At 46.3% G+C, this 27,789-nt stretch overlaps 1 protein-coding gene across 1 annotated transcript; it reads left to right on the top strand.

The window, feature by feature from the left end:
• The first annotated feature begins 494 nt into the window (after window positions 1-494).
• On the top strand, window positions 495-26,069 carry TMEM144 (transmembrane protein 144). The gene is made up of 12 exons (XM_040971328.1): window positions 495-548; window positions 2,755-2,916; window positions 6,966-7,088; window positions 9,453-9,552; window positions 10,800-10,880; window positions 15,331-15,412; window positions 17,037-17,122; window positions 18,348-18,466; window positions 20,808-20,927; window positions 21,552-21,649; window positions 22,634-22,687; window positions 25,577-26,069. Exons 2-12 carry the CDS (start codon window positions 2,808-2,810, stop codon window positions 25,658-25,660), a joined length of 1,056 nt encoding a protein of 351 aa, XP_040827262.1. The 5' UTR covers window positions 495-548; window positions 2,755-2,807; the 3' UTR covers window positions 25,661-26,069.
• Window positions 26,070-27,789: the final 1,720 nt, after the last annotated feature.

Below are 27,789 nucleotides of genomic sequence, written 5' to 3' on the forward strand. Positions count from 1 at the left end.
GCGAGTTGGAGCCGCCGTTCCTGAGTGCGGTGAGTGCCCCGAGAAACCCCGGGGACCCCCAGAAATCCCAGGGACCCCCAGAAACCCCGGGGGAGCTTGAGGCAGGCCGGCGGAAGGGAGCCTCGCCAGAATAAACGCCTCCAAGCGCCGTGGACTTCGGGCGGGAGACCGGCAGAGTTTGCTGGGAGACTTGCCACAACTCCTGCCTGAAAATGAAATCATGGCTGGGACGGCACAAGCAGTGTGGACCCGTTCAAATTACTAGGGAAAAGCTTCCGAAGCTACAAGGCGGAAGTGTAAGAAAAAAAAAAAAAAGAATGAATACAATTGAGACCCGTGGGCACTTGAAAGTAGAAATGACACTGGGTTTCGTTTAAACGCAGTCGGAGATGCAGCAACAAGTTTGTGCTTCATAGGAATTGAGAATGAGATGCTAGAAGAAGAAGACTGTTTTTCAGAGAGTATTGCGTTGCTTTCTGCCGTCCACAGAGCTACAGGACCTCAAGCCTTGCGCGGGGGCCGTGTGGAATACGTCTGTTTTACCCACAGTTAGCACTGAGAGAATTTCATTCAGCAGCCATTTGCCCTTTGCATCCAGCCTGAATCTTAGAGGCGTAGGGCTGAGGATTGCCTCCGCAGAGCCACCTCTGCAGCCTCTGGCACTGGCTGCTTGTTACTCAGTCTTTGCTTTTGCTTTGCTTGCTTCTCACCAACGTGGAGGGGGATGCGCTTCTTGGCTGGTACTCAGGCCTCTGCAGGCCGCGGATGCTCCCCAGGTACCTTATGCATCTGTGTCCTGTGGCAACTGTGACAACTTATGCTTGCTGTAACCCACCTGCGTGCGCCTTGAGCCAGAGCCCACGCGAGCCACTGCGGGGCTGACACTGTCCTAGAGCCTACGGTAAAAGCAGGAGTGCCTTCGCCGAGTCTCACTGTGCCTTCCACGCTCGCTGGTCCTACCTGCAATGTGTTTGAGAAAGCACATACAATTGTAAGCAAGTATTTTCCTTGCTAAAATGAACTGTATAATTTTGAACTCACCCCTGAAATCAGTTAAAGTGCCTGTGATAATGCTTTTTTTTTTTTTTTTACATTTTTGAAAGTTGTGTGTTTCAGTATTCTCTGCGGGCAGATGTGAGGAGCAGTCATGGGCCTTAGACAGCATTACAAAATAAAGCAGGAGGGAGTCGTGATGTGAGCTGTACCTTTGTCAGTGCATCCATGAGAAGTGAGCAATGTCGCTTTACATTTGCACGGTGGGGGCGGGGAGAGTGCTTGTCGTGTGTCCGATAGCAGAGGGTTCTTTCCCAGGGGTCAGTGGGTGAAGCGTGATTCCAGGAGGTACCATGAGGAAGACTATTTGCTCACTTTGGTAAATCACGTGTGTCATTTGTTTTTCTTATCGAGCTTGACACTGAAAAGATGAGCTGTGCGCAGTGGCCTCGCGCTCTGGTTCTTGGTTGTGGTTTGGGCCTTCGTCCTCCTAGAGGAACCAGAGCTTTTTATTTAGCGGAGCAGTGTTACCCAATAGGATTTTCTTTTCCTTTTTCTTTTTCTTTTTTTTTTTGTCTTTGCTTACTGTTTCTGGGAACCAGCCCAGGAGTGTTCTCGGCTCCAGCCTGCGCTGTCCTGCCTGGGGGCAGCGAGCCACATGTGCGCAATGAGCGCTTGTGACATGTTGACATGGCTGAGGAAGTCCATGGTTCCCTTTGGCTTCATTAATGGAGGCTTGGTTAGGTGTGTGTCTGATTGCTCCCTGAGTGCATAGAACAGGGTGGACAAGCTGCCCCATCGTGCTCTGCTGACTGAGTGTACCGCAGAGCCTTTGTAAGATTAATGAAGTGTTTCTTCCACCGTATCAGCATTTTTTAAAAAGGTTTTATTTATTTTTATAGCAAAGTCACATATACAGAGAGGAAGAGAGACAGAGAGGAAATCTTCCATCCACTGATTCACTCCCCATGTGGCCACAAAGGCTAGAGCTGTGCCAATCTGAAGCCACGAGCCAGGAGTCTCTTCGGAGTCTCCCATTCAGGTGCAGGGTCCCAAGACTTTGGGCCAGCCTGGACTGCTTTTCCAGGCCACAAGCAGAGAGCTTAATGGGAAGTGGGGCTGCCAGGATTAGAACCAGTGCCCATACGGGATTCCAGAGCGATCAAGTCAAGGACTCCAGCTGCTAGGCTACCGTGCTGCAACCATACTTCAGCTTCTTAAAGTCATGATGGAACAGGCACTCGCATCTGTTAGAACTTTGCACCTCTGACGGGTATGCCCTTGAGAAAGGAAGGGCTCCTTCCCTGGACGGGATGCCGAGTGTGTAGCTATGACACAATCAATGCTCAAGTCTGAACAAAAGCTAGTTCTTACAGTCTTCCTGGATGCTTTCTTATTCGATTATTACAGCAGCTGAAGGAAACGGTCCTGGCCAAGAAACCTTGCATTCTATCAGCCTGCCTGCCCAGAACTTTTTCATAAAATAATAAAAAGTTGTATCCAGATCTGTAAGAAGTTTTTATTTTAAGCTCTGAAAAAGTGTGTTTTTTTTTAATTGTCCCTTAGTGGTAAAAACGAAAGGATTTGTTTTCCATTGTGAATGAAAACAATAAACAACAGTAGAGTATAAGCATACTATATAGTTGTATAATTTGTAGCTGCGTGCAAGGAGTCTTAACCGACTCGTGGAAAACTGAATGTGGTTTTTCTTCACAGATTCACAACTTGCAATGGTTGTATTTCTGTTTCTCTGTTTTTCAGAAGCGGCTGGAAAGTAGGTCAAGACTCTAGCAGCTCCTTCCAGACCTGCAGCCATGAGCAGCAATGCAACAACCCCGGCCGTGGGTTACGTCTCATGCTCCGTAGCGGTCCTTTTATTCGGCTCGAACTTTGTGCCACTGAAAAAATATGATACTGGTGATGGTAATTGTTTCTTTCCCACCATTGCTAACCTTCATTTACTTTCAAATGTGATGTTCTCTTTTCTTTCTTTTTCGTTTTTTGTTATTATTTTATGATACAGTTCCATAGGCTCCGGGATTAAGTTGTCTTTTCTTGATATTTTAAAAATCCTATCCATAAAAATCAATTTCGGTGAAATCAACGTTGACCAGCTGATTCAGATGCAAGCTGCTCTGTTGGAACGCCCGGGCTCCGGTTCCAGCTGCATGCCCCATCCCAGCTTCCCGCTAATGTGCACCTGGCAGGGGTCAGTGGGGACGCGAGTCAGTGGGCCTCTGTCACCCGTGGGAGGCTCGCGTTGGCTCCCAACCTTGGCCCAGCACTGGCTGCTGGCTGTCACGGGATTTGAGGAATGCCATTCTCTCTCTCTCTGCCTTTCAAATACATAACAGAAGAATAAATGGCATTGGTCTTCGTGCCTGATAAGTAGAGTTTTTAAATAAGTCATAACACTCATTCCGTTTTGTCTGAGAGTTGATCATGGTAGGCTTATCCTTAAAATTCTATTTCTGGTAAAGGCAGGGTAGGCACTAGCAAGGAAGCTTGGTAGCCATGCTTGGATGTTCATAGAGAAGGAAATTAAGGACAGTTCTCGATAAAATAAAGAAATATAAAAAAGGACAGTTCTAGTAATAATGCTCATTTGGAAAAAGCAACTTTGCTGCACAGCTAATGGCTGGAGAGCAGTGGCCGCAGCCTGACTTACAACTTTGCTGCACAGCTAATGGTTGGAGAGCAGTGGCCGCAGCCTGACTTACGTGCCTGTGGATACGCATCATTTTCCGTAAGAGACAACTGGAAGAACACGGAGCTTTGCCTGCATGAATATAGCTGGTGATTGGACACAAAATGCAGATGCTGCACGTCCGCCGGCATGTGGTGTCAAAGCCCTCCGTGTCCCAGCGTTGCACTAACCCACAGGCTGCGGGCCTTCCAGGTCCTGCTCCACAGACAAGCTTCCTGTCTGTCCAAGTGACAATGTGCATGCATTTAACCCACTGACCAGTTGAAACTGTCCTTTTTGTAAGATTGCTGTGTATTTTTTTTTAAGATTTATTTTTATTTTTATTGGAAAGGCAGAAATACACAGAGGAGCAGAGAAGAAGATCTTCCATGTGCTCACTCACTCCCCAAGTGAGCACAACAGCCAGAGCTGAACCTATCCGAAGCCAGGAGCCAAGAGCTTCTACCGGGTCTCCCCATTGGGTGAGTGCATGGTCCCAAAACTTTGGGCCATCCTCAACTGCTTTCCCAGGCCACAAGCAGGGAGCTGGATGGGAAGTAAGGGCCGCCAGGATTAGAACAGGTACCCATATGGGATCCCGGCGCATTCAAGGCAAGGACTTCAGCCATTAGGCTATCACGCTGGGCCCACTGTGTGTGTGTGTGTTTTAATATGTATAACATTGCTGATGAAGCTTTTGAGTGTTGTTCCCTAACATATTGCCTATATACTCTGTGGGTTTTACTGTTTGAGTTGTATAACATCATGATTTTCAGGAATACATGTCATGTTAAAGCAACCCCGCAGTGTAAATTTTACGGAAAGAGAAGCGAGGACACGCTTGGCTTCCTGAACCCCATCCCGGAGTTGGGAGAGTATTACAGTGAACTGGCGTGTTCTTGTCCCGATTCCTTGTCTCCACGCTGCTTGCACAGTGACGTGTGAGTCTTCTCGCTCCAGAGCCAGGGACTTTGTTTTTCTTTGAGGCTGGATGGGAATGGAAGCCACTAACAGAAAAACAGGATGGTGGATCCACCTTTTGGCTTCTAGGATTCATTTTGTGATCCTGGGCAAGTCTTGGCAGTTTTTTTGTTTTCAGTTTCTTATTTCTAAAATGAAGAAGTTGTAAGATGAACTTCCCGTTCATCTCTGTGACACTGCTCTTTTGTCTCAGAGCTTAGCAGCCGATTTTCTGTCTGAGTTCCTGCATCCTTGATGATGCAGTAGCTGCACAAGGAACGAATAGAACTCTTAGCATAAGGTCCGCAGATTCCTGGCGCAGGGTCGGAGGGAAGCGGGGAAGCAGTGAACGCCTCGCCCAGAGGAGCGATTCCTGCATTTGCAATGTCTGGCTCAGCTGAGGCATTAAGCCAGTGGGAGGCCTCCGAGTGGCCGGCAGTGGCATGGATTTGTAAATGAGCCCCGGATGTTCAGATCGCTGTTTACTGTTGTGATTAATGCCATGTTTCCAGTGATGGATGGCATTGTGATTAATTATGTTTCTATTTCCATTTTAATTGGAAGGCAGAGAGATGGAAACAGAACTATCTATCTGCCGGTTTCATCTCCAAATGTCAACGACATCCAGGATTGTCCCGCGACCAGCTCAGCACGAACAGGGTTAGAACGGAGTGACATGCAATTGACAAAATAAGAAATGAGACAAGTACCAGGTAGACTGTGAAAGCAGGCAGCCAGAAGAAGCCCCTTTCTCTTGGCAGGGTTGACCCAGAAGGCTTGCCGCCTCCATCTTTTACTGAACTACTCGGGAGTCAACTTACTGGAGCTGATGTGGCACGCATGTTGATAGATGTGCCACGTTGATGTTAACCCACCAGTGCTCAATGATCAGAAAGCAACAGTGTAATCCAAGTACAGGAGCCAGTTCATGGGCCCGGTATGGCAGCCTAGCAGCTAGGTCCTCGCCTCGAATGCTCTGGGATCCCATATGGCCACCAGTTCTAATCCTGGCAGCCCCACTTCCCATCCAGCTCTCTGTTTGTGACCTGGGAAAGCAGTCAAGAATGGCCCAAAGTCTTGGGACCCTGCACCCACGTGGGAGACCCAGAAGAGGCTCCTGGCTTCTGGCTTTGGATCGTTTCTTCCAGCCGTTGCAGCTACTTGGGGAGTGAATAAGCAGATGGAAGATCTTCCTCTCTGTCTCTCCTCTTGTCTGTATATCTACCTTTCCAATAAAAATAAATTAATAAGAAGCAGTCTTTGACTGCCTCAAGGATATCCACAGCACACAGCCCTGTGGCCTTGGACCGCTGCCCAGCTGGAGACTCTGGCCCACGGGCCTTGGCCTGGCTCTCAGGCCTGTGCCCATTCACAGACCATTGGCTGCAGTTTGACCTGCATCTCCAGGGTAGCAATCCGGGAACTCAAGGTTCCAGACACAGTCTGCCGGGCTCTTCCATGCACTTGTTGATTTATTTTACCAGCTGCCTGTGGCAGCGTGTCATCACGTGTCCCTGTGCGCCTGAGCGGGAAGCTGCCATCAGAAGTAGATAGCTGGGACTCAAGCTAGGCGCTGTATGAGAAGCAGTGCCCCACGAGGCAGTTTGACATATCCGGTTCCTCTCTCTGAGGGTAACAAAATGTAACAAAATATAAAATGAGTCTTGCCAATTTCAAGTACAAACTTCTTTTCTTTAAAAAGATTTATTTATTTTATTTGAAAGGCAGACCCACAGAGAGGAGAGAAAGACAGAGGTCCTCCATCCGCTCGCTCACTCCCCAGACGGCCACAACGTCCAGAGCTGCGATCATCCAAAGCTGGGGGCCAGGAACTTCTTTCGGGTCTCCCACGTGATGCGGGGGGCCAAGGACTTGAGCCAGCCTCTGCTGCTTTCCCATGCTGTAAGCAGACAGGACGTGAACCTGTTCCCATAGAGGATGCTGGCAGTGCAGGTGGCGTGGTGGTTTGCTGTGCCACCATGCCAGCCCCATAGTAACTTTTTGATTTGCCTAATAAGTGGGAGAAAAAAGTGAATGTCGACCAGATATGTGTCATGTGTAGACTGACTTTCAAGTCAACCTGGGCATCAATTCCAGTTCTACAAAATTCCAGCTGTTAGAAAAAAATCACTGATCTCAGTTTGGTTTTCTCTGTGCGTTAGGATTAGCTGTGACGTGTGTGTTGTAAGAATGAAAAGGGAAAGTGCTTGGCATTCAGGAATTCAGTAAGTTGCAGTCTTGTCCTCAGAATAACTCACCGATAGTCCCGAGCACTCGTTTACTCAAATCACCTTGCTCCAGTAATGTCTGGTTCTTTTGTTTCCAGGTATGTTCCTCCAGTGGGTTCTCTGCGCCGCCATCTGGTTGGTTGCAGTGGTGGTCAACCTGATATTGCACTGCCCTAAGTTTTGGCCTTTTGCAATGCTTGGGGGCTGCATTTGGGCAACAGGTAACGTTTGCTCTGCCTTATTCTCTAATCAATTTATGCAATCATCAGAATAACTCTCAGACCAGGAAAGTGAGCACACATTATTATAATTCTGAATCATCTTTATAGTCACGGATATAAAATATTAGCTACCGCATCTTTTCCCTTTCAGGTGACTGATAGAGATAATTGATGTATTTCCAGGCCTGGTTCTGTTATGATTTCCTTCCAAGTTCCTGGTAGAAAATTATAGTAAAAATGTTTCAATCACTTTTAAGAATAACTCATATTTTTACATTTTATGACCTTTCTCACACATGTTTACTGGAATATTAAATAGAAGTCTCAGCTGATGCCATTTTTTCAGACTTACCCCTAATAAGGAAAAACACACACACACTAGTATTCGGAAAGAAAAAAAAAACAAATAAAAATGTTCTGCCTGCCGCCTTATCAGTACCCACAGTGACCTGCCTGGGCGTTGTGTACTCCCAGCCAGCACGGCCCTGCCGCGTCAATGACAGAAGCACACGACAGGGATTTTTGGCTCTAACAAGGAGAATTTCAAGAATCAGAAATCTTTAGAAATCATTGTGTTAAAAACAAAAAAGGAATTAACTGTCGATTGATTATCCACTTATTCTGAGCTATTAGCGATTAGATGATTTAATGAAATTCCTGAGTGCAAGGCTGCAGGAGTTGGATCTCTTACATTACTGTTCATCATGTTCCCGTGTGGTGGTTTTTTAATCTAATGGGGAGAGAGAAGGGCGCAGCCAACCTCTGCGATTGGGAGGGTGGGTCTTTCCCACCCTCGGTAAATGCGAGTTTACCGAACATTGTTGCAAGGGAAAATAATTCATTCAATTTGAGAACTGAATTTGAACGTGTTGATGTGCCCACAGTCGAAAACATGTGGTTACTGATTTTTTGTTTTTACCAGAAATTTGGAGCTTGGCACTGAACGCACTAGGTCCTGTCCACACCAGGGCAGTAACACAGCAAGTGTGTGACCCTAGCACTCGTCTGAAATCATGCTGTTGGGTCAAGTACTCATCAGAGACTAGGAGGAGGGGAAGGACATGCTCAGGGGAGGGTCTTCAGTGGATGCCTTGTTTCAGAAGGAATGGTGGAAAAGAACAGCCAGAGAAAGAGCTAGAGGGGAAAAAATAGGAGGGGGCCCACGCCGTGGGGTAGCACGCTAGTCCTGTGCCTGCAAGCACCGCCATCCCATATGGGCATGGCTTTGTGTCTCAGCTGCTGCACATCCCCGGCAGCTTCCTGGTTATGGCCTGAGATAATGAGCAATGGCTGATAAGGCCTGTGAGTCCTGCACCCATGGGGAGACCCAGAAGAAGCTTCTGGTTTCAGATCAGCTCAGCTCTGAACCATTGCGGCCACTCGGAGAGTGAACAAGCAGATGGAGGATGTCTCTCTCTGTCCTTCTCTCTCTGTCAAATCTTCCTTCAAATAAAAAAATAAATAAATACTGTTTGAAAGAGATGGAACATCAGATAATGACATTTTAAAAGTCAAAAGGAGTTTTTCTTTTAAAGGTTATTCGATAGAGAGAGCTAGATGAGAGAGTTCCAAGCTGCTTGTTCACTTCCCCAGTGCATTCATTAGCCCTAACAGGGCCAAGTCAGAGTAGTGAGGCAGAAACTCCGTCCAGGTGTCAGTGCTTAGCTCTGTCAATCCCTCAGAACCAATCAGTCGAGCCATCACCTGCTGTCTCCCAGGACGTGCCTGTGCAGGAAGCTAGCCGGAGTTAGCAGCCCTCTAATGTAATAGGAGTGCGTCTCAGCTAAAGGGAAAATCACCTACCCCTAACGAGGAGACCTTTTAGGATCAGCTTGTGAACTGAGGCCTGACTAGTAATAGGATGAGACTGCTCAAAAGAAGACGTTTTGGGGTTTCATTGTGCTACTCACACATAGTAACATGAAGCTTAGAATTCAGAATCTGAAAGCAAGGCAGCGAGCACAGAAGGGCTTGAAGACCTCTGCCCATAGTTGGTCCTTTGCAGAGCCTTAGAGGACAGTCACTGCTACTGGTACCGCTGACATCTGCTGCAAGGAGCCATAGAACAGAAACCCACATCAAGGCTGAAGAACACATTGTATGGTTTGGCAAGAAGCTAATTCACCATCTTTCATTGTAGGATTTCCCCTTAAGCTCAGTTCTTTTAACAGTCATAATCGTAAGTCAAATGCCAAAAGAGTGTTTATCTTCAAAATAAGGAATTGTGAGTGACTAAAGTTTGTCCAAATCCTATGAGTTATGATTGAAATTTTATGATTGAAGTTAGAATAAATAATAATTCATCCTATGAGTGTATCTTCTGTATTGGAAATAACACATTTCTTCTGTATATTACACTTACAGGGAACATTGCTGTTGTCCCAATTATCAAAACCATTGGTTTAGGCCTTGGAATGTTAATCTGGGGATCATTTAACGCCTTAACTGGCTGGGCAAGCTCAAGGTAACACCAGTCAAACTCTTTAACCTAAGATTCCCTGCACCCATACTCTCCATGTAAGGCAACCGCTAAGGACTGGGCGGCCTGAGAACAGTAACATGTCATTTGTATTCTTCTGGAGAACACAGCTAGTAAAATACACATAGCTCATCCTAACTTAGCCAGGTCACAAATGCTCAGTGTTTGCACCTGTCATTTGGTGCAATTGCTGTGTATGTAGTCCCGTCATCACAGAAACTTCTAACGGATTCAGTCAGTGTTCAGATTGACACATCACACTGGGAAAAGTAGTAGAGTAGAACGCGTTGTCTGCACCTCAATTTTTGGGCTCTTCCACTCAAAATATTACAGACTACATTTAACAACAAAGACAGGTGAATAAGTTGCTTTCCAAGTTGTTCTTTCCTGACCTTTGCCTGCACTCCCACCTTGCTTTGCACAAATACTATTCTTGTTCTTGATACTTTTTCTCATGGCCAAGATGGTTCAACATAATTCTTGGTGCTTGCCATGGCAATAACCAGGAAAGGGGAAAAAAAAAAAAGGAAAGGAAGAAACTGATGTTTAGGAGGAGGGATTTTTTTTTTTAAAGATTTATTTTTATTATTTTTTATTGGGAAGGTGGATATACAGAGAGGAGATACAGAGAGGAAGATCTTCCATCCGATGATTCACTCCCCAAGTGAGCCGCAACGGGTCGATACTATGCCGATCCGAAGCCAGGAGCCTCTTCCGGGTCTCCCACGCGGGTGCAGGTTCCCAAAGCTTTGGGCCGTCCTCGGCTGCTTTCCCAGGCCACAGGCAGGGAGCTGGAAGGGAAGCGGGGCTGCCAGGATTAGAACCGGCGCCCATATGGGATCCCGGGCGTGCAAGGCGAGGACTTAACCACTTGCGCCACCGCGCCGGGCCCGAGGAGGGATTTTTAAAAATCTTCTAAACAGTATGCACAATTGCAGTGAATTAATTCACATCAGTTGACCTTTTGGCAATTTACTTCGTCTTTGGTCTTAATAAGAAACGAAGATTCTCATGCGCTTTTGTTTAAATTACCCCATTCTTCATAATAAACTGATAAGACCAAATGTTGACTCCATGTTAGCAGAGAAAATTGAGGTACAGGGAAGGCAAATTAACCGAAATCAAAGAGACAGAATCAGAAGCTGGTGCCAGGAAACTGGTCCCCAATCCATGTCCTTAAAGATGACACGTGACACTCACATCTAAGTTGGTGCAACTTTCTGAATTTCCAGGTTTGGCTGGTTTGGAATGGATGCACAAGAGGTCCCAAGACCGTTGTTGAATTACGTTGGCGCTGGGCTCTCAGTAGTAAGGTATGTGGCCATCTCTAACTGGTTTGTGTCTTCTCAAGACCACACGGGTGTGCAATTCTTTTCAAGCTGAATTTTATAGGATCAGCCTCACTTTCCCCCAGATTCTTCCTACACAAATGCTCCCATGTCTGGGATCAGATTTATCCCTCAAAAGCTCTAAGAACTTGGGAAAAGAATTTAATTGCTTCAAAACTCCATTTCATGATCTACACCATGTAGCAAATCACAATGCGTAGTTCATAAATTAGAACCAGAAGGTATGTTTCTGCCCACTAAAACATCTTACATAGGAAAATATTATGCTGGCTGCCTTACGGGCCTGTAGTGATGTTGTTTTTCTTTCTATTCGCAAAGGTGGTCCCCTCTTCTCCAGGAGGAATATCCTCCCACACCCCAAGGGGATACACAGTGCCCGACCCTTTCATTTCACCCCTTAGGGATGCACTTAGCTGTTAAAGTTGGAAGGATAGAACAAAATTAACACACACTTCTTTTTCCTTCTTCCCCATTCCACAAACAAAGGGATTGTCCTTAGTGTGGTTCATGGCAACCTCATATACAATTATTTTCCTTTTTTAAAGTCAAGACTCTAGGTTTTCACTTCAAAGACGTGTTTAGCAGCTTATCTTTGGTGTGTCTGAACTGAGAGCATCTCTACCCTTATGCTTTCTGGCCATTTTAATAAAAGTAAGGCTCCGACACAGACATGGTGATGCTGTGACAGCTGCAGGTGGAGATGACCGCTCAACGCCGGGGCGAGTGAGACGTACACCTCCACGCAGATACGCTAGGCAGAGGACTGATTGGTGTCCAGGCAGGGGAGAAGGGGGCAGCATGGAATTACATGATAATTCGTAATGCTACTTAGAACTGTGTGCAATTTAAAACTTACAAAGTGTCTATCTCTAGAATGTTCTAATATTTTCTTTTTTTAATTTTATCTTTGATGATGTTTACATAGTTGACTAGGGTAGAAAGAGTTGAGGATTAGGGGAAAGTGGGTGAGACCATTGTTGACACATTTTCTTTTCCTCCTTCCTGTATCTGGAGGAAGGGAGGAGATAAGAGCAGGGCTACACCCAGCCTTCCAACTACCTCGGGACCCAGAGATGGGGAACAGCCACCTGATGTCATCCCAGGGTCCCCAATGTGGAGCGTGCTCCAAGCATCCTACTTCCATGGTTGCACTAGTTCTGAAACGCTGTCAGTCTCACCAATCCAAGGATGAGGAAATCCTCCTAAGATCCATCGGCTGATGTAGTCCACCTTAACGTCTCCATTCACCCAGATACTTGCTGTCAGTGCTTGGCTGGGGTAATTGACCGCTTCATTCTGCCCTCCATCCTCTGCTAGGGTACCAGATGTCCTCTGCAGGCCCCAGTGGACAGCCATATTCTGCATGTGCACCTGGGTGTGCCGTACACTGCTTCGTCTGATCCACCGAGGAGGCCCAGTTCTGGCACAGTCATTTCATGGTCAAATGACAGCTCCTGTGATTCTCCCCATGATTGGAGCAGTTAGGGGGATCCTGAAAGAAACCTTGTCTGAGGTGACCCCAGACCTGACTCTTGTGTGTGCTTGCCAGTACAGGGTCTGCCTATGTCTGTCACCTACTTCAACCTACACACACACTGGTAGTTGCAATTGCTGGATCATTTCTGTCTCCAACCTCTTACATAAACCGGTGGATACTGTGACCCAGCCCACCACTGCCCCCATTCCGGTTCCCATGTTCACCAGTGGGAACCACAAACCAGCCGGAGTATCCCCCTAGCTCCCCTAGCAGATCTGACCCCAGCCATAGATCTTGTGCATGCCAGTGGTTGCTCTGCCCATGCTCAATGTCTAGCCCTGCCAAGTGCCCTGGCTTTCATGTGTGCTGGTGAGTGGTGGTTGGCAGTGATACATGCTAGCTAGTCCAGCTCAGGTCTCCCGTGTGGGATGGTGCATCCTTGTGACCCAGTAAGCACTATGAATGAGGATGAAAATAAGTTTAGATTTCAGCATGGCAGAGTTTGGTCAATAAAACCTAATGGGAATGAGGTGACCTTAAATTCTGTCCCCTCTCCTCTCTGAACTGCATTTATATTCCCTGTCAGTGCCACCCATAATGGCTGCCACTGCCTGGAAAGATTTTAGTACTTTTCTTTCCCTTTGAGGAGAGGAACAGTGCATTTTGTTCCCAGCTATGCTGGCTTCTCCCCAGACACATGCAGGAACAATCTCTTTGTCATTGAAATGTTGCCTTAGGGAGTGGTCCAGTTCTACTGGAGAAGAAGTAACATCGATTATTCTCAAGTGGTGGATTCCTAACACTTCTTTGGTGAAAGCACTTTGGTGCTTTGTGCAGTTCACATAGAATTCTAGCTTTGCATCGCTCTGTCCCAGAAACAATCCGAACTCAAAGACTAACGAGGCATTCTGGCTTAAGCCCAGTTTACCTAGTCCAACAGGCATTCCTTTTCGGCTTATTTCTGAATTATTTTTTCAAAGGAAGTGCAATTGTAAATGAATGTTTTGGTATGACCCTGCACAGATCGCCTTGTTTGCCTAAGCCTTGGCTTCCTGCTTCGGAAAGACAGCAGCAAGTTCACCAGCTGCTTTGAGTTAAGTTAAACAAATGTAAGCGCCCTGAAACTGCTTTTATATTAATAAAAATATAGCTGTGCATCTAGTTTAATGATTATCTTTATTCATAACTGTTCGTTTTCAATTAACGCTTCCCCTTGGGGCGCACATTGTCCAAATGTATGTTAATCTGCCCAGTGCCCTTGCAGCCCAGTTTGGAGCTTGACGTGGCAGCTGGGCAGCAAAATATTCTCTCCCCATCACATGTCCAACGCTGAATTTATGTTTCTCTAAGGAGAGGAACTCCCAAAATCTCATCTCATCCTCCTCACTCAGTTAAACCAGTTTATACTGAAAAGTATCCATTGAAGAAACTCAGAGTTTCCTAGTCTGTATTTAAAAAAAAAAAAATTGGAATATAGTTGTGTTGATTTAGAATGTGGCTTTTCTTTTTAAAGTTAAAAGTACTGCTTCCATCCTTTGTACAGCTTCATGTTTTAAAGAGGCAGGTCGAGGGTTTCACAAATAACAGTATGTTTGAGATAAACCAGCCGAGGTATTTCATATAGGAAAGAATGCAACACAGGGAGTTAGTGGTAAAAGCGTTGTGAGATCCAGAGGGTGGCCACACCCACAACCCAAACACCCACAAGTCCGGCTGGCACTTCTGCAACAGTTCCCTCTGCCCGGTGCCACTAGGCGTCTTCCAGCTTTCCCTCTTCTCAGGGACCTCCCGCTGGCGAGTGCCAGCCGAGCTGGGGAGATGGTGCTTTTGTACTTGAGGCTCTGGGTGGGAGGGGAGCTGACACCAAGAACAACATGCCAGGACATTGCCTCAGCTGTTGCTTTAATGAAAACCAGGCGTCAGCATTCTCTTACGAGGTAGACTTTTTTTTCAATTAAAAAAAAAAAAGAGTAATATGCTTTAGATTATTTTTGGAGAAATCTGCTTTCCAGTCTCTTTTCACTGAACTTGCTGTCCCAGGGGATGGTTTACTCCTGCATTTCAGCCAGTCTTTCGTGTTGTGAAGAAACCCACATGTCTGCTTCCAGCCCTGACCTTGGCCCTGGGCCACGGTCTGCACATCCCACCCTGCACCAGGCCACACGTTCCAGACACACATGCCCCAAGGCTCCTGCCTTCCGGAAGGGGACAGTGCTGCTCAGAACCCACGGGCCCTGGCTCGCTGGTTGGTTTCTCTCGTTTCACTTTGCCTTCTCCGTTTCTCAACCAGAATCACTTTTCCAGTGCTTGGATAAATATCACTGAAAATTCATTTTTCTTGCAGTGCTGTGCCCATGAGGCCTTCCCCAGACCCTGTGTCCCTCGTGCTTCTCTGTAGCCCTGGCGTAGGTGACAAGGAGAAGCTGGGCTGCCCACCGTCCTGGCTTCACTGGGTTCAGGACCGCGTCCACTCTGCAGAGCGGCCGAGGACCGCAGATAGCTGCAGGGACGGCGAGAGACAGCCCGTGCCTGTGTATGGTGCGGGTGCTTCCCCAGGCAGGGACTTTGGGGCTGGGAACAGGTTAGCCCTGGCACCCAAGAGGCGCTCTGGTCCAGCAGGGGATGTGGGGGCGGCTGGAGCCCGGGCTGGCCTGAGCAGGGCAGCACAGTGTAGACCTTGGCTCTGGCTCCAGCCGCCCTGGCTTCTCCTTGTCTTTGTTGCAAAGTGTGAGCAGTTTCCAAAACTCCTTCTCTTCTTCCTCCTCCTCCCGTCCCCTCCTGCTTCTGCAGTCAGAGCCATTTGTGTCGCACCAACATACTATATTTTGTGAATGATCTTGTAAATAAAGAACAACTTACGTAATAAAAAAAAACATGGGCAGCTAGGTGTAGACCAGCGTTTGGAGAAATATCACTGGAATTTCATTTTTCTTACAGTGCTTTCATATTTTTGTTCATCAAAAGTGAAATACCAAATAATGCTTGTCCCGTGGATGTCACACCATTAATGACGGAACATGTGAGTACAGCCATTTCTACACAAAATTATGATTTGAAACATTGGCAGGAAGATAATGGGTTTTTTTTTAAGATTTATTTATTTTTATTGGAAAGTCAGAGATACAGAGAGGAAGATCTTCCGTCCTGTGGTTCACACCCCAAGTGACCACGACAGCCAGAGCTGAGTCAGTGCAAAGCCAGGAACCAGGAGCTTTTTCTGGATCTCCCACGCAGGTGCAGGGTCCCAAGGCTTTGGGCCGTCCTCGACTGCTTTCCCAGGCCAAAAGCAGGGAGCTGAACGAGAAGCAGGGCAGCCAGGATTAGAACTGGCACCTTTATGGGAACCTGGAGCATTCAAGGCGAGGACTTTAGCCACTAGGCCACTGTGCTGGGCCCTAACTCTGACTTTCAAGTAAATAAATAAATCTTTTTTTTTTTTAAGGCAGAAACAACATGGTAAGTTAGTATGCAACCGTAAGGCATGAGCTCCTTTCCATGCAAAAAGCAAAATTGGATTTAATCCTTGTCAAAGAATTCCAGTCTAGTTCCCTACCTGGAAAAACCAGCATTGAGCTTCTATCATCAGCGACACCTGTTGATCAGCACAGCCGAGTACCTTCAATAGTCGAAATAGCAGGAATTTACTCCTTATTTTCCTGCCTTAGAATATTCACTTTATCTGGAAATCTGGCTGCAAATGTATTATCACTTATTCTAGGAAAGAAAGCAGTGTTAAAATGCTTACTGATTTAAAGGCTTGCACTGAAGGAGTCTTGAGTGTTTTATAGTTCTAAGTTCTCTACAGATTACTGAAAAATAGAGAAACAAATGTGTGTGCAGGATGCCTTCCAACTGGTAAACTATTCTGAATTAAAGAGGAGCAAATGGGTCAGTGCCTGACATGGTTGGTTGGACCTCCACCTAGCACACCAGCATTCCATGTGGGCACTAGTTCATGTCCTGGCTGCTCCACTTCAGATCCAGCTCCCACCTATGGCTTGAGGAAGCAACAGAGGAAAGCCTGAGTCATTGGGCCCTTGCACCCACATGGGAAACCCAGAAGAGGCTCCTGGCTCCTGGCTTTGGATCAGCTCAGCTCCAGGCCTTGTGGCTATTTGGAGAGTAAACCTGTGGATGAGAGATCTCTCACTCTGCCACTCCTTCTCTCCATAACTTGGCCTTTCAGATAAAATAATAATAATAATACAAAATAAACAGTAAAGAGGAGCAGAATCAGAAATATTTGGTTATAGAATGAGCAGAATATATTGGTGACATACTTGTATTTTAAAGATTTATTTTTTTATTTGAAAAAAGATCTTTCATCTGTGGTTTTACTCCTCAAATGCATGCAATGATTGGGATTGGGCCAAGGCAAAACAAACAGGAGCTGGGAATGCCGTCCAGTTCACGTCCAGTTCACCCACGCAGCTGTTGAACGCAGGTGCATGTGCCATGCTCTGCCACTTTCATGTACATTAGCAGCAGGGTTTGCAGCAGCCCAAGCAGCCAGTTAGGACACTGTGCCCTGACATGTTTGTATTTTAGATTATGTTGACGAGAGGAAAAGTGGAAATCTTTTTGACTGGACTTCTTTTGTGATTTTAGTTCTTTCTGTTGTTTTGTGCCACCGTTCTCAACAGGTGATCAACTCAGCTCAAGACTCCCGTCCCAGTGACTGCAGTAACACCTGGGTGGATAAACTGTCCACCGCTCACCATCGCATAGTGTAAGGAAATGTTACTTCTTTTCTCTGTCATTGCGTTCGTATTGGACAAAAGCAGCGATTATCAGCATCATGTTGTGGGCCTTCTGAGTTCAAAAGCTAGCCACTCAAGCACTGACTTCTAGCCCCTCTGCCAAGTTCGGCACAGTCTCTGAGCTGCCTCAGGAATTACCAAGCCCAGATGGCTTCTCTAACCAGTAAGGAGCAGACAGAAATAAATTCACTTGGGCGGGACTCTTGGGCCTCCAGTGAAAGAGGGAATATAACCTGCCCCGGACTCGCAGTGATCAGAGTCAATCTGATCTAGACCGCTGCCAGCTGCCCTGCCTAAGCTGGGGATTCTTCTGCTCACATGTTGGCTGTATAATCCCAAGGCGTTTGTGCTTGAATTGTGTCTGTGTGAGCAGCAGCCCACTCTCCCCGGAAGGACTCAACGTGAGTGTTGTCTCAAGTTCAGCCTCCGTATCTTACAGTGCTCTTATTTGTTGGTTTGCTCAACTGCTGAATTCACTAGAAAATATTAATAGTTGCATTTCAACCTTGTGCCTGAGACTGTCTCCCGTTTCATATCACTGCCCATTACATCAAGTCTAAGGTTCTGTTCTAGATTTGTTGATCATGCCCCCACCCCAACACGACTGCAAGGGCTTGCTTCGTACAGCCAGGGCCTAAGTCTGAGCAATCGCAAGGTCTCAGAACCTGAAGTATTTTCTTCTGATAAAAAAAAAATTTTTTCTTTGTCTGAGCTCCTTGGGCCATCCATAATCATCACTTTGTTTTCACTAAGCCATAATCAACCAAGGCATGAGCAGACGGGACACGTCCATGGTTTCCAGCAAAAGCGAACTTAGATGGTCCTCGTTCTGTGCTGTGTGCTGTAAAAGAGATGTATAAGGCATGATATCATGTTGTGTAAATAGTTCACACAGTTGGAGATCTGGGTTCATTGTTGTGTACTAGGCAATTTAATAGTCACAAAATGATCATCTGCATAGTGACAAGGTATACAGGTATGCCATCACATCTGTGAGTCGTGCCTTCTAGCCCTGATGCCCTCGTGTCCTGACAGGGATTACCCTGGCCTGTCCCAGTCGCAGAGCTTGAGAAGTCGATACCTGCTTGCTTGCTTGTGATCTGCCTTTGAGCTGACTTTGACCTTGCTCATGATTCCGAGTGTGTGTTAATCAGAAATATCGCCCTGGGTCAATACAATGATTTGTCTTTCAAGGGGTTGCAGTCTGGCAGTGACATCTGGAATACTGTATGGATCAACATTTGTGCCAATCCTTTATATCAAGGACCACAGCAAAAGAAATGACAGTACATACGCAGGGGCGAGCCAGTATGGTGAGAATAAAGTTACTTTGCTTTGTCTACAAACCCATTGTTACCATTTTTCTAGAACTGTGAGAAGCATATGAACAATAGTCATATTGTGTATGTACCTTTGCTCTTTTTCATTATAAGTGGCAAAATAGGGAGGCATTAAATCCTCAAAGTATTAAAGGGCTGATGGAATATTTTTATAAAATCTTGAACATGCATTTGCAGTCACTTTAGTCAGGATTCATTTCAGGCTCAGGTCTAATGCATGGTTTCTAACTTTCCAATAAAACTTGGAGATTATTTTATAGTTAGATAATCTCTGAGAAAATATGTATTCTTCTGCTCACTGAGAATGAGTTAAGGCAGAGTTTGTAGAACTTTGACTGCAAATAAAGGCCAAACGCTAACCTTATTAAAGGTCAAAGAGAACCTGTTTAGCCAGAGAATATTATTTTTTAAACATAGCACAGTGCATTGGAAAGCCCAGTATCACGTTTCCTGATAATGCCTCAGTTTCCAGTGATAGAATTAATCCTTCAGGAATAAACGCAACGCTATATCAAATAGTCTGATCCAGGCTCGAATGGAATCGAGCGAGTGACTCCTCCGGAGAGTTCTAGAATTGTGCTGAAACACAGCTTACACTCATGAAATGGTAGGAGAGTCGTATCCTGGAAGAAGCAGTCCTAAATCCCATGCAGTGAGAAACGAACGTTCCCAGTGTTTAGGTAAGTGTGACGTGTGAAGGGCAAAAGTCAGGAGGGCAATATTGGTGAGGAAATGAAGATTAGAAGTCGACTTTCCTAAGAGGGGTGGGCTTCGAACAGCTGCCAGTTCCCTCTTCATTGTTGTGTCTAGCCCCAGGTACAAGGCTCCTAATATTTACTCACATTTTCCTTTATTTTTATACAAATACTTTTCATTGTGACTTTTTAAAAAGTTATTTGCATATACAGAACAGATTTCATGAAGTTCAAAGATAAAAATTCCAAGATTGTAATGATGTTGCCTCCCTCCTCCTTCCTTCTTTCCTTTTATCCTTTAATCTTTTGTCATAATATATTTTCAATTTATCTCACAATCATTGGCTCAAATACTTTTTTATACACTTTTCATTTTTAAACATAAAAACTAATAAAAGGGGGATAACACAAGAGAAATTGAAAGGGAAGGAAAAATGGGGGTGGGGAAACAAAGGACCCAGAAATGAATGTAGAAATCCATGCACTTGTTGGCGATGAGTCATCGCTTTGGCTCTCAGACAGCCTCTTGCCACAAAGGGCATCGCTTCAGTCCCCGACCCAGTGACTACAACAAACAGCCACTGATTGTCCAGGAGTAAAGCTGTTCTCGGTACTGGACAATAATAAACAATGACCTCAGCGATATCCTTGTGCAAACAGAACAGCCGAGTTCTTGAAGATTTTTTTTTTAATGATACCTCTGAATATATTCACTTTATTCCACTTTATTCAAAAATAATTTTAGGAAGGCATTGTTTATATTAAAAACATATGTCAAATTGGCTCTTTCCTAAGCACTTTGCCATCATAGTAATGGATACCATTATTTTCCCTCATTTTACAATTGAAAATTTTGAGACAAGGAGATTTGAGGTAATTTGCCCAAGTCCCAGAGTCGGTGAATCATATAAAAAGGCGACCTGCCGGGCAACCTGCGGGTCTAGTCTCTTGCTATAGTACACAGCTAGACACGGTGTTCTTAGCTAATATTAAAGGGAAGTGGAAGATTTAGAAGAACAAACAAAAGCTCTTCGTCCTTCAGTTTGCCTCCTCAAACATAGCCATTCTTTGTCAGTCTTCGATGGCAGAAACGTTGAGTGCTGTCTGGTCTCACAGCCAAGGTCCTGTAGTGTACCCATCTGTGTGAACAGGCTGCCATCTGCTTGAGCGAGCTGGTTTCTCACACGTGGAGCCAATGTCATGTGCTCTTAGCTATACAGTGCAACTCATGGTGGGATGACTTCCCGGATCCTTCTGGAATGATCAATAACTATATAACATTGGTTCCCTAAAACTACTGAGCCATAACCCCCTGCAGCCTACCTGAACATTTGCTAGTCATTAGCAAAAGTCAGTCTGCACACAAGGGAGCTTTCTCATTGCAGGCAGCTGATGCCTGCTGCTTCTTCGCTTTCCCAAGAGTCATAAAAACCTGGTCATAGCAACGGACTTACTGCCCGATATTGCTAAGGTTTTAAATATGTCAATTAAAGTATTCAACGTGAACAGTGTGTCCATATGATTAATAGTTCCTTTTACAGTTGTGTTGAGTTTTCAAAATCTGAATGTAGCTGGAACGATTAAACGTGATGTGCAAGACTTATGTCGTGTGTTTTCAGATTTGGACTACGTGTTTGCACACTTCAGTGGCATCTTCCTTACAAGCACGGTCTATTTCCTGGCCTACTGTCTCATCATGAAAAATAGTCCTAAACTATATCCCGCAGCAGTCTTACCGGGTAAGCACTTCCTGCACAAAGTTCTCTGGTTTCGTGGAGCACTGGCCTTTGCTTACTTAGCTTGAATAATTTCGTGTAATTGATTTTCCTAATTGCTTCGAGTCAAGTCGCTATCAAATATGAAAGAAGGGCCCGGCGGCGTGGCCTAGCGGCTAAAGTCCTCACCTTAAACGCACTGGGATCCCATATGGGCGCCGGTTCTAATCCCGGCAGCCCCACATCCCATCCAAATGTGAAGGAATACGAGGGCACTTGATAGGAAATGTTAGCTGTTATTTCCAGAGCTTAAGTGTAAGCAGTTGACCTAAGGTGGTTGCAGATACTGTTCACATCTAGCATCTAGTACCTTCCTTGAGCCTCTCCCCACCACCCAACCCCTACTTCAGCTGCTGTCCTAGGAATTCGTTTCATGTCAGTAACATGAAAAGATACATCGTTACACACGGAAGAATCCAGAGCCAGGAAATGATGGGGTTTCTAAAATGACCATGAGAAACAGGTCAAAGTCCGTGTTGGCCACATGAGTTGGGGTGGCGTTTTTGTACACACTTTGATATTCCTGTCCTGTGGAAAGTGTTTCACCTGAGGAAGAGGGTTTGCGGATGTGTCCTGTGTGTGTTGCAGGCTTCCTGTCGGGGGTCCTCTGGGCAGTAGCCACCTGCTGCTGGCTCGTGGCTAATCATTCTCTAAGTGCTGTGGTCAGCTTCCCAATCATCACTGCTGTAAGTCACTGATTTTTTTTTCCCCCAAATTTTTGTTTTTCCAATGTAAACCTAAGTTTTGTGAGATCTCTAAAGGCTGCCCTGGAGTCTGAGTTTCCAGGAGTGCGATGGATGGGACGGATTCAGATGAACAGGCTGGCACCTGGGAGTCCTCATCCTCGCCATCATTTGGGAACATTGCCAATCTCATTTTAGCAAGCTTGTTGAAGCAGAGGCTTTAATGTCCTTTCAGATGGTTGTTGGATCCTTGTACCAAATGTCACATTGCACGTATTATTATAAAGGGTCTTTGAAAATTTCATGGGAGGGAGAAGTGTTTGGCCTAGAGTTTTAACAGGCCAGCTGGGACACCTGCACCCGTATCAGAATATCTGGGCTGGAGTCCCGGCTCTGCTCTCAACTCTGGCGTGCTGCTAACATACACGGAAGCACCAGACACTCACGCGATTGGGTCATGGCTCTCGACGGGGAGGACCCGGATTGGGAGTGGCCCAGCGGGCGGACGCTTTCACTAGGTCTCTGGTTCCCCTTTCGCCCTGCTCCCTTCACCCTCAGCAGACTCCTGAGTAACCAAACGCTCGGGTTCAGAGCCAGCTAGCAGGCAGCGGTGTCCTTCCACCGTCAGAGACAAGCAGCTGAGCAGTGTCCCAGCCCACAGCCAGCAGTGTGCTGCTGTTTCTTGCTAATTTCATTGCTGACGTCCTAAGGAACTAGGTCAGCAGACAAAAATCCACTTTCTGATTTTGATAGTTTATTATACATGTGTCACACGCTAACTTTCATATAGCCCAAAATAGTTATGAAGACCATGAAAAAAAAAGGAGTTGTGATTTTTTGACTTAACATTTAGCATCATGTGGAATTGTGGTTAAGATTATGGACAGTTTTCACTGAGAATATTTTTATATGTTCTCCACCTGAGACTTTGTAAAGTACAGTCATAAGAAAACATCCAGTTAATTAAAGTTCTTATTTTTATTTAAGGGTCCAGGATTAATAGCTGCCATGTGGGGTGTCTTCATGTTTAAAGAAATACAGGTATGTACAAGAAAGGGCAGGCTTAAAAAAACATAGGAATTGATCCTAATAAGAAGAGTACTTAGTATTTAAAACTGTATATCTGAAAATTGTATATGCTTCCGGGAAGGCCTGACATGCCAGTCCCTGGGAAGCTTCGAGAGAAGGTACTCGTCGCTGATTTGTAAAGTCATCAATCAGTGTTGCATTTCAAATGTGATGAGATGCTTTGATTTAAAGATATAATACAAGGAAGACTCTCACATTATTCCCTAGACTGTTTGAACTGTAATCTAGAGTTTTGTTTTTTTGAATACAAGAACAACCTAAGACATTTACAGATACATAGGTTAATTTCACATATATTTTTCATTTATTTTGGTTATAATTCCTTTCTCTTTTTAAAGGGGTTTTTAATTTTTTTGAAATTCTGGGCACATTGACCAGTGCTGGGCTCAGGCCACTAGGCTACCGCACCAGGCACAGCATTATCTTTTTTCAGAAATGTGAAATAAAACAGCTGCAAATCTTAAAATCCAGTAAGATCGGATTCCTACAAGATTGACTTAACTGTTAAAATGTAAACTAGGACACATGTATCGTGGGAGAGGCAGAGGATGCACCCCCAGTCCTGAAGGCACCCCTCTCCCTTGGGGCGGAGTTCACTCTCCAGTTCCATCCCTGGTGATGCTCAGAGAAGCCCAGCGGAACACTCCCCCTCTGCCGAAGTCCGTAGTAGCTTCTCAGGGCTGGCCGATTGCGCATTCGAAATAAACAGCACAGAAAGCACATATCCTGTATCTCTGAGATATCCGTAGCCTGACACCATTTCCTCCAAAAATAAGGGTATTTTGACATCAGAAATGACTGCTCTTTTGTATTGGAATCGAGAGAGAAAGGAAGACCCGTGTAAGTTATTCATCTCAATGACGTTGAAAATCAAGCCTGATCCGTCTAGAGCCAGAGTTAAGAGCTGTCCAGGGTGCCTGCCGCTGCAGATGCTCCGAGCGCTTTCTGCCTGGTTCACGGGGGAGTTTCAAGGACGCGCAAGTGTAGGACAAAGTCATTCACGAAACACTGCATTTCTGGAAGAATATTTTAAAGCACTTTTTTAAAAATTAGAAAACAGATGAAACTCCCCAAGGTCTAAAGAAGAAAGCAGGAGCCAAGCCTTTCATCCTTGAGGACGGGGGTTTCGAGGCTGACATCTTCTAGCTGCCCGGACCGGGGTGCGGCCCAAACACCTTGTGTCAGAGTTCATGATGGGACTTTGGATCTTCAGTAAATCCCTTGGATGTTTTCGCAGTTCAAGTATCCTTTTATCTCCTGCTCTTTGTTGTTCCTGGGAGATTTTTACAAGATTCCGTTTTTAAACCATGATAAATACGCACTTTATTACCGTGTCTACAATAATTCTGATAACAGTTTATCAGAAACTAGTTCAGATGAGGGAGGAGAACCACCAGTTACATCAGTAGAGTTCAGAAACTCAGGCTGACGTCCTTGGCTTGGGAAAGAGGGTACGGGTGTTACCCTTCACCCCGGGGATCTCGTGCTGCAGGCCGGCGGCCCGGGGCAGGAATGTTCCCACGAGGTGTGGTCAGCCCCTGTCCCTTCCACGGGGGCAGCTCGGGTGCCCCTCTCCTGAGAGCAGCTTCTCCCTTCCCCCCTGTTTTCTTGCAAGAGCCTTACGTGTCTTCTTCATGAGATAAAATTGGTCATTGTTACTTGGGAAAAAAAAAAAGTCGGAAAGTGTGACTGGGAAGAGACCGTACAACTAAAATCAAGTCCAATTTGACTTTACGAGGCTCAACCCAAGCCGTGGAGTGTTCGGATCCGTCAGTAAAGGGGGCACACGCAAGCTGATTTGGAAGGGAACAGCCAGAACATAGAGGGAGCTTGACAGTGGCACATGCTGAAAACGGTCACCAGAGCTGCTACAGTATTGAACAGGAAAGAGGAATGCCTGTGGCCATATGAGGTAGTTATTGCCCGATGTCAGAGGTTTACCAGTGTCTCTAAGAGGTGGCACATGCAGAAATGAAATATTTCTGCTTAACACGGGCAGATGTTTCTTTCTTAATCCAGAGATGAGCTAGCTGCGGTCGGGGTGTGTCGGCTTTCGGCCCAGTGCCCCGTTCTTCCTAACCAGCTCTGCGTTTGCTGCCCGCCGTTTGGTCCAGCGCCAGCCATGCACCTGCTCTTCATCCTCCTCCCTCGGGAGCACGGCAACCACTTCCTTACAGGTGGCTGTTGGCCTCCTGGGCTCCCTGCTCGCCGTCTGGCCGGAGTGTGTGGCTTTGCACAGTGCCCGTCTGACCCTCTCTGCGTGTCCGAGCGCCTGCTCCTTAGGCGTCTCCCATGAGCTCAGAGGTGATCACGGCCTGATCCTGGAGGTCCCTGTCTGTTCAGACAGGCCCGCGGCCTCCAGTGTCATCTTCCACATGGTAGCCCTTCCGCCTGGGGTTTGTGCCCTGCTGGGCATGTCCCTAGCTAAGTGGGTGATGCTTTAGGTTGAAGGCTGGCTGCTTACAATGGAGACCAGAATGTTCGAAAGTCCTGGTAGACGCTTTCAAACCAGCACAGCTCTTCACTTATGAACTGCCCTGTCACATGTGGTAACTCGGTGACTTTCTGTCGAACTCGCTACACGCGGGCATGTCCAGTTAACCCTAGTAAGCGCGGAAGCGGAGTCGGCGCCCAGGTTGCACGCCTGACTCGCTGACTGGGGAAGCCCCTGCACGTTGCAAGCTCATCTGGATGACCCCCAGGAGCGAGCAGCAAAACCAACGCAAGCCAAACGCATCCAGGTGGCTGCAGCCTGACTGACAAGGTCCTGAGCAGCGCGTGCCTTCTGTACATTTGAGTCTGGTATTTTTTTTTTCATTATAATTCTTTCTTTTTATCCAGGGTCTGAAAAACTACCTCTTACTGGTGCTGGCTTTTTGCATCATCCTGACTGGAGCGTTGTGCACTGCGCTTTCTAAAGTCTAACGCCGCACGGCCAGCAGAGGGCAGCAGCGGCTCGAAGCGCGCAGCCCCTGCCAGCAGCCGCGTCTACACCGCGGTGTCTACCAGCCGGTGTCTACACCACTCCTACTGAGCGAGGGAGAGGGATTTTTTCTTTTTTTTCTTTTGTCCTCCAGAGGTGTGAGCATGAAGGAAATCGGAATGTCCATCAAAGAAAAAAAAAAAATCAAAGATTCTTTCGAGCCGTTTCTGAAGGAAGAATTGACAAGGCTGATGAAGTGGCTTTTACTGACTCAAGGTCACAGCTGAGGGCGCTCCTCTGAGCCAGCAGGTGCGCGCCCAGTGAGACGTGTTCCGGATGCGAGGCGCTCTGAGGGTGCTAGAATGAGATTCCAGTTTGTCAGTAATAAACAGACCAAAACAGCTTTCCTCAAATACGCTTCTCTCAAACCCTTCCAAACTGGAGCTTTGCGTGTTGTTATTTTGGATTTTGTGTTTGTTTTAGTTTCGTTTTTTTTTTTTTTTTTCAGCAGGCAGAAGGAAATGACAGATACGTTAGTTTTATTCCTTTAGGACTAGGGAAGTGACACTGGTCGCATCCTGTGCAGCCCAAGGCCTTTGGATAACGGGCCCCCTTCCCAGCAGGCGCGGCACCGCTGTGCTGGACGGAGGGAACTGGTCCGTGGAGGTGGATTTAAACCCCATCTGTGCCTCAGCTGCTCCGTGTGAGCGTGGACACACATCACGTGGCTCTCGGTGTGGGTCCCTCTGGTATAAGTGTGAGCTATCGCAGTGATGTATATTTGAGATTAAAAATGTGTCTAGATCAGAGAATACCTTGAGAAAAGTGCCTCACCAACCCTCGTTGAAACAGTAACCTAGTATTCTAACGAGCTTTTAATATGATGCCAGGAATCCCAGTTTAGTGACATGTTCATGCAGATATTTCATTGTAACTGCTCAGACTCCTTTTCATTTTTAAACTGAAGCCATCATTAAATGATGCCAAGTGGAATCAACTGATCCGACACAAAGCCTGTTTTTTCTCGTTTAAGTATCTGTTTCACGGCGATGAAGCCAGAGTTGTGATGTAGTGAGTTAGGTGATGCTGACACGCCCTGTTGGAGCGCAGGGTCAGATCACACAAAATCAGGCACCTGCCGGGATCCTTTCAGTTCTGCACTTTCAGGTCTGACCACCTGAGGGCAGTGCAGGCTTTAACTGTAATAGTCCCTGGTCAACGCCAACTTCTGCGGCTTGTAAGTTCTTCTCTTCCCTTCTTGCCTCTCCTCCTCGCCGCCCTCCCCCTCTCGCCTAGATCTCTCCTCTTGAAATGACCGTGTTTTGCCATTAATAGACCTTGTAAACTCTGAAGTGGCAAAGAAAACTATTGGTTTTATTCCAAGAAAACTATCCATGCAGAAGCCGCAGTCTTCTCGGACCGCACAGCGGAGCCGTCGTCCGTCAGCTGTCAGGCCTGAGTGGTCTCCGGCTGCTCCCCGATGCTCTCATCATTCCTGGCTTCCTCGCGGTTTTCAGGTCACAGAGACCCGGGACTGTTCGCCCTGTGGTGGTGGTGGAGCTTATTGCAGTCAAGAGGCCAAGTGTCTTTTCCCAAAAAGCTCACAAAGTCCGTCGTGTGCCGTCATGAGATGCTCAAAGAACACGGGACTAGGGAGAGGAGCTTTCTCTGGGCCTCGCCTGGTTCCGACTTTGGGTCCCCACCCTCTCTCGTAATGACCGTCAGGATCGCTCCGGAAACCCCTCAAAACAAACAAACAAACAAAAAACTAGAATAGAAAGAGAACAACAAGGAAAGCTTGGAAACAGACAGGAAACGGTCCGCGGGAATGCACTTATAACTCACTGGGTGGGACACAAAGATTAGTTACTCCTCACTGCGGTATTGCAGATTTCTCTGCACACCCCCCCTAAAACTGTTCTGCACCTCAACTGTTGACATATGTCTTATTAGAGTTATAGAGTTAGACTACCCAAAAAACAGCCAGGTTCAGCAAAATCATGCTTCAATGCTATAAACTGCTAAATGCTAAAATTAAAATAGACATGAGACAGCTGAATAGTAATCTATAGCCATTTTAAGGTGTATAGAACCCAGTTGTATATAAACTAACAATTGAAGTATCAATGTA

The sequence above is a fragment of the Ochotona curzoniae genome, unplaced genomic scaffold, assembly GCF_017591425.1.
Source record: "Ochotona curzoniae isolate NIBS_2020 unplaced genomic scaffold, NIBS_Ocur_1.0 contig_21, whole genome shotgun sequence".
Lineage (NCBI taxonomy): Eukaryota > Metazoa > Chordata > Mammalia > Lagomorpha > Ochotonidae > Ochotona > Ochotona curzoniae.